Source organism: Gracilinanus agilis, chromosome 6, assembly GCF_016433145.1.
Source record: "Gracilinanus agilis isolate LMUSP501 chromosome 6, AgileGrace, whole genome shotgun sequence".
Classification (NCBI taxonomy): domain Eukaryota; kingdom Metazoa; phylum Chordata; class Mammalia; order Didelphimorphia; family Didelphidae; genus Gracilinanus; species Gracilinanus agilis.
Window position 1 is genome coordinate 44,120,928 of NC_058135.1, and position 7,732 is coordinate 44,128,659.

Genomic DNA, 7,732 nt, shown 5'->3' on the forward strand with positions numbered 1-7,732 from the left:
ATATCAATATTGGCTTTAAAATGTCCATTTTTTCCTGCTGGTTATTATTTTCAATTTCAGTTTATACTACACAGGCAGCAGGAAATGGTGGCTAGAGCACTAGCTACTATGACCTTTGGCTAATCACCTAGTTTTTTTGAGTCTCAGTTTCATCATCTATGAATTGGTTACCAAACTTTTTTGGTCTACCGACCCCTTTCCAGAAAAAATATTACTTAGCGCCCTGGAAATTAATTTTTAAAAACAATTTAATAGCAATTTAATAGGAAAGATACATGTATTAATGTTTCTACCTTTTTCATAAAATATAGTAAAGAAAGGTGTAATTAGAAACATTGAAATTTGAAGTTATGAAACTATTTATTGACCTAAACTATTCACCACCCCCAAATGCACCAGTGGCCATCACCACTGCCTGGAACGCTGCAGCATCCACCAGGGGGCGCTGGTGTCCACTTTGGGAATCACTGATCTATGAAATGGGGAAATAAGAATGCTGATGGCCCCCAAGATCCCTTCTAGTTTTAAATGTAAGATCCAGTGATTTGGGATGTAGACTCTAAATGGCCCCAGTGCAACTATCAATAATATGGAATTAGGTCTTGATCATCGTAACATGTAAAACCCAGTGGAATTGCGCATTGGCTATGGGGAGGGTGGGGGGAAGCTTGGAGGGGGAGGGAAAGAGCATGAATCATGTAACCATGGAAAAATATTCTAAAAAAAATAAATAAAAGGATTATTGTGCTATAAACAAAGAAATGAATGAATGAATATAAGATCCAATCATTTTGAAAGAATAAATGAAAAAGATTTTATTTATAAAGCACTTACTCTGTGGCCAGAACTTTGGTACACAATGGAGATGGAAATACTAAAGTAAAACCAGTGCCTGCCCTAAAAAAGTTTACATTTGTGAGAATTTACCAGTCTGAACATCTATTCTTTTGAGATTACAACTCAACCCTACCCTTTGATTGAATTAATAACAAGGCCTGGAGCTTATCTGTATAATGAGAATGCATGCATACTCTTGGAGGGCATGAGGAGTCTGGTGGCTCCCTGGCACCTGGAAGACACTTGCTTCTTGTCCCATATGACTCTTGGCATCTGGAAGACAGATCTCTGATCAGAATCTTGCCAAATCAGAGGGACTGGGGAAAGTGATGTCACTGAATGCATAAGTTTGGGTCAGAAAAAGAAGCCAGTCTCTTGTTGTCCTGAAAGTGGGGTGAGAGGAGGCATGTCTATAGTGGACCATGCAATAAGCTCAGGGAAGGTGGTCAGGAGAGTATGAGCTTGAGCAAAGTCTGGCTAGACAAGGAGGCTTGCAAAGGGAACAGTTGGGCACATGTAACTGGTACCTTTTGTTTTTCTGACCCACTTTTTAAATTTTTTTAAATAAATGATTATAAACTAAGATACAGTCCCTAAAGAATTTGGATGTTAAAACATTCTAATGAGACAAACCTTTCACATAAGAGAAGGGCACTTTGGTCTATCAATTTACAAAGATGATGAATGGAAAAATCAACGTAGACAGACATATTCCTTCCAGGACCAGTGGACAAAGTTAACTTAATCTTAGTTCCAGAACTGAAGGAATTATGGTAGGGAGGATATGGACATGAAAGATGGCTAAGAGATTACAAAGTGAAATGAAGCATATAGCTGGTGGAATCAGATTGAAATAGACCTGCTGAGGCATTCACCAATCAAGATATTGAATTCTCAGTACAGAAGGCTCAGAAATGAAAAGGGTAGGTTTTATAAAAATCTGTTGGTTGCTTAGTTTCATTAATTGAATGATCGATGTCAATCATTTGGGCACAATCCCAGTACAGACAATATTTCCCATCACATGTCAGAAGATGGACTTTCTGAATTGCTTCTGGAAAAATAATTATATGGTAACGAACTCCTTGAATTTCATGGATCCCTAAATTCATCTTCAATGATTACAACCCAAGAACTGCTTTCAAAAATCAATGAGAATGGGAATAGCTAGGCGACTCAGTGGATTGAGAACCAGCCTAGAGATGGGAGGTCCTAGGTTCAAATCTGGCCTCAGACACTTCCTAGCTGTGTGACTCTGGGCAAGTCATTTAACCCTCATTGACTAGCCTTTACCACTCTTCTGCATTGGAACCAATGCATAGTATTAATTCTAAGATGGAAGGTAAGAGTTTAAAAAAAATGTTTAATTAAAAAAAATCAAGGAGAATCCTCTCCAAACAACTTTCAGATAATTCCTCAAGGGGCACCTAGGTGGCTCATTGGCTAAAGATAGGCCTAGAGATGAAAGGTCCTGAGATCAAATTTGGCCTTATATACTTCCTAGCAGTGTGACTGGAAAAATCACCTAATCCCAATTGCCTGACCCATCCAGTTCTTCTGCCTTATAACAGATATTTAGTATCAGTTCAAAGATAGAAAGTAAGGATTAAAAAAAATACAGAATTGGATTAATGATAAAAGAGGGAGAAAAATTCACTGAAGAAAAACTCTTTAAAAAACAAAATTGGCCAGTGTGAAAAATTAGCACAAAACCTCACTAATGAAAATAATTCCTTAGAAATTAGAATTGGGCAAGTGGAAGCTAATGATTCCATAAGACAACAAGAAACAACTTAAAAAGTTAAAAGAATGAAAAATAAAAGAAAATGTGAAACAATACACCTGGACAATAGATCAAAGAAAGTTAATTTAAGAATTGCTGGACTACTGAAAGCCATGATCAATGAAGAACCAAGTCATCACATTTCCAGAAATTGTCAAGAAAAACTACCCTGATAAATTAATTACTTTTCCATGGAGTCAAATAAGTGCTGTTACTGGGATTTGAATCCGAGTATCCTTGAACTCTGAACCTCCTACTCTAACCACCACACCACATGACTAGAGAATAATTCAGGTTATAAGTACATAGATACAAATAGGATTCATCCAGAAGGCAAAATAGAAATTGAAAGAATCCACTAATCATCTCGACAAAGAGATATCCAAATCTTACTAAGCACTTGAAGAACTATAATGTTGAAGACTTGTACTATTTGATCCCAGAGGACAGAGCCAGGAAAAAAAAATGGGTAGATATCACAGAGAGACAGCTTTTGGCTCCATGTAAAGAAAGACTTTTTATGATTACAGCTATCCAAAAAGACTGCTTTGGGAGGTAGTATATTTCTCATCATTGACAGTATTTATGTGCCAGTCAAAGCTGTATTGCCTCTAGGGTAAGACATATTGTAAAGGGAATTCTTATCTCACTACAATTTGAATTAGTCTATCAGACACTGTCTATTCTGAGATTCTGTAGTCCAGTAATACTCCTTTTTCTATCAATAAAAATTGCCTCAACAGAAATGTTACTGTAGATAGAATAGGACAGAGAAAAATAAATTGAATTGCAATGGAAAAGGTTTGGAGTTAGTCACAATGAAGATTCTCTCTAAGATAAAGGCAGTCAGGACAGGTTGTAAAGAAAGATTTCTAAGAACAACTTAGATAGCCATCTGTCCCAAATGGATTGAGTAGTCTGCAGAGAGTCAGAGAAGAGAGATTTAGATGGGCTCATAATCTTCTTCTACAACTTCCAGAAAATCAGCTAAATACTAACACCAGAAATGGTGGGATAAACACAGAGTGGCAGTCTCTTACCACATCCTGCACACTCAAAAGGACTGATAATAATAGATAAGATTTCATAACAAGAATTAATGAGAAAATGGAAACTGTTTTTAAGCCAGGTTCTAGTAGCAGTTAGGTGGCACAGTAGTTAGAGAGTATATGATTTGGAGTTAGGAAGATATGAATGCAATTTCAGCTTCAAACATTTAATAACTTTGGGACCACAAGTAATTCATTTTACTTTGTGCTTTAGTGTCTTTGTTTACTGAATAAGGAAACTAATAGCACCAAAATGCACAAGGCTATTCTGAGGATGAAATGATGTAATACAAACATGGAACAATTTACACACACACACACACACACACACACACACAAACACACACACACATACACTATTGGGAGATATATTCTAAGACCTAACCATGGATGACTAAAACTGTGGATATAAATGAACATCTGCTAACTCTACATATAACATGATTTTCTTGTACATACAAACATATAATAAAGTTTAATTGGTAAATTAAACACATGGTAAGATAGTACCAACATCATATACAGTAATAATAACACATATTTTACATCATTATACAGTATGGCAAAGTAGTCCCCCCTCATCCATACAGGATCCATTTCAAGATCTCCCTTAGCTGTCTGAAACTTTATAATATTGTGCCACCTTTCCCCAATCTCCCTCAACAGTAGTCCTCAGCCTTCCCCTCCCCCCAAAAAACCCTCCAGGTAAAAGCAAAAGGCCTTGCTGTGGGGGGTCTCCAACACAGAGAGAGATATTTGCCCTATTTTGCCCACCCAACTATCCACCCGATGGCCCAAGTATCTGTCTTCCATCTGTCCATGCTCAGACCCAGGCTGCATGTCTCGTCCCCTCCCTCATCTGGTGGCAGCTTTCTTCCTGCCTCCCTCCTTCCCCTGGAAGTGGGGAACTGAAACATGGAAAGCAAAACTGCAGATAAGGGAGGGCTATTGTACATCCCCATAAAAAATATAGAAATAAAAATCCTGCCCTCCAGGAATTTATATTCTATTGGAAGAATACAATATGGTCACAGTAAATGAATGCCTGAGAAGCACAGGCTAAGTGCTTACTATGTTCCAACTACTATTCTAAGTGTTGAACATCTGAATATAAAAGAGAAATGCTCCTGGAGAGTAGCAGTCAGTCACTCAAGAATTACGAGCTACAAAGACAAAGATGGTGGGTGGAACAACAGGGCAGCCAGTTATCCTACCATACCAGAAGCAAAGTAGTCTTGATTAGAATACAGTTTCCAGATCAAGAACTGGAGAGTGTTGAGATACTAGAAGGAGCAATTGGGGCAGTTTATTGGTTGGTAAGATGAAAAATGAATGAGGTGAATATGAGGATCCCTGGTCCCAAAGTCTTCAGAAGTCAATGACTTAGCTCCTCCTCAGCCAATCTCAGAAGGAGATAGACTTGTCAAAGGAAAGTTTTCAGAAAGGCAATATCGCTTTTGAGCTGAGCTTTGAAAGGAGTTAGCGAGTTCCCAGAGGCAGAGGTGAGAAGGAAAAATATTCCAGGTATGGAGGACAGCTTCTCAAGGGCATGGAGATGGAAAATGGAACAGCATATATGGGAACAGCCAGGAGATCTATTTGACTAGAACACAGAATACTTAATGGGGAGTAACATGCCAGGAAAGGCAGACTAGAGGCAGTTTGAGAAGGGCTTTCAATTTAAAAATAGATGAGTTTGTATTTTGTCCTAAAATGAAAAGTCACTGAAGCTTCATAAGCAGATGAATAACATGGTCAGATTTGTATTTTAAGAATATTAATTTAGCAGCTTTGTGGAGGATGGATTGGAGAGGGAAGATACTCAATGCTGGGGGCCAGATACCCTAAATTGAGTTACAGTCCCCCTCCTAACCACTGGACTTTTACTTCTTTTCTTTGCCCTCAGATCACCACCCACTCTCTTTATAGCTCCTTCTCATGTGTTGTCTCCTCAATTAGAATATGCACTTTTTGAAAGTCCAGGCTTTCTTTTTGCTGGTATTTGTTTTCTAACTTGGCACAATCCCTGGTATATAGTAAGTACTCAATAAGCACTATATCTGTGGAGAGAGCCAACTGGCCAGAGTAGGATGTCTTTACTGGTCAATTAGTAAATTAATTAAAATTAAGGAATACTGTCTCTTGAGAATTTCAGTAGTTACTCTCAATCTAGAAAGGGTCTGAGTCAGATATCTGATTTGCTTGATTAAGGTCACGCACAGAGCAAAAGTTAGGCTGTTAATACACATCCTTGAATGGGAAACTTAATGTCTATTCCTCTGTACCAAACTAGTCCAGGTGGGAGATAACATCTTGGACTAAGAACAAAAGGAAAGGTCCCACAAATAGCAAAATATTCAGAGCATCACCTTCTGTGATAACAAAAATTAGAAACAAAGTGAGTGATAATTGAAGGAAGGGTTGGGCAAATTGTGCTATACAAATTCACAAATATGTCAAATTTATCCAAATTCAGAAGATCTGTTTGGACTGATGCAAAGTGAAGTAAGCAATAGCACAATGACCACAAATTATGATATAATGGAAAACAATATCAAAAGACAAAGTCAAAATTCTGATAGATATAGTGAACAATCTTGATTTCATAGTAGTGGTAAAGACTATCTTTATCAGAATTCATTATCAATACTCTTTTTTAAACATAAAATTTGCAAAAGAACCTAGAATCACCTCTGCAATTTGATGAAGTATTAGAGCAACATGAGGATGGTTATGCTTCTAGGCACAGAGATCCACTGAGAATAGGAAGGCTGGACCAGAATCCAAATCTTGTATTTTTCTAACTCCAAGGCCATCTGCTAAAGCAGCTGAACAAAGAGAAGGTAAAATGCCCAATTCTGTATCAGTTAGATGCTTTTTGGATGACTTGATGGTTATTTCCAGAGCAATATAGAGAACCAATTCACCATGGGCTCAACTCCTTATTAAGACTCCAATGTAAACTCTCTCCTTTATTACCTTCACCTATGGACATACAGCTATTAGAGGTCCATTTGGGGTTGGATTACAATATCCCATCACATAAGTAGGAGCAAATAAGCCAACATAATGCACAGCAGACTCTTTTCCATGGAAATACAAATCTTCAAAGAATCATATTTTAGGGACCCCAAATTCACAATTTAGGGAACCAAGTAGGAGTGGAAAAAGTGAAGTGGAAGAAAATTATGGTAGTTTCTAAGTCAATTTGGCTATATAAGCCCCAGTAAGAAATGTCTAAGTACACATCCTCAATGTATGTACATTTAGTTATTCATAAATGACACATATATTTATCATACTATTACATACATTATGAAACACAAAACAGCAATTTAAATGAATGAGGTACAAATAAAATAATTGAAATATATTAATATAAACAGCATGAAAAATTATCACTCCCACTAAAAATACTATTAATAATATTTTTTTTTTGGGTTTAAATGCGTTTTATTTTAGACAACCTACATGACATGTTTTTAAAAACAATGCCTCCACTCCAAATAAATCAGGTCAAAAATAAATGAATAAAGCTCAAGATGATATCAGTCCAAATTTGTCCAAGTCCTGGTGTTGTGTAGATGACAAAAAGCAGCAGCCAGTTATGATGACAGGTGATCCAAAGTAATCAGCTGAATTTGTTAACATTTCTCCATTTCTAAACCATCCTTAAAGAAAATCATATATGGGGTCACACCATCCTCACGGAAATCCAAGAGAGCCACCATGCCATCTGGATTCATGTTTTCACCTATGAAGAACTGATAGTTATTAAAATTAGCAAGGATATGTTTGATTTGTTCTGTAGCTCCCGTCATAAAAGGTTTTACTCTATCTGGCTTCTGTTCTTCAAGTCTGCCTTTGATTGATTTCATGTAGTCTTTGATGTACTTTTTGTAGGATTCTTTTGTGAAGCTAGTTTCTTGCAGATGATGGTTTATAACTATGTCAACTCCAGTGATTACAGTGGCATCTGTTCCTTCACCCTCAGGACCTTCAGCAGAGGCATTTCCACCAATGAGTGAATCATCAATGGTACCCTCTGTCCTACTGACCATCT

The 7,732-nt window shown here is 37.2% G+C and overlaps 2 protein-coding genes across 2 annotated transcripts in view; both read right to left on the reverse strand.

Moving 5' to 3' along the window:
* TSPAN5 (tetraspanin 5) overlaps positions 1 to 7,732 on the reverse strand; it is a 221,452-nt gene that overhangs the window by 110,609 nt on the left and 103,111 nt on the right. The gene's annotated exons all lie outside the window — the stretch shown is intronic.
* Positions 7,098 to 7,730, reverse strand: LOC123251656 (translationally-controlled tumor protein). Its single transcript, XM_044680960.1, has one exon. It carries the CDS (start codon positions 7,728 to 7,730, stop codon positions 7,314 to 7,316), a length of 417 nt encoding a protein of 138 aa, XP_044536895.1. The 3' UTR covers positions 7,098 to 7,313.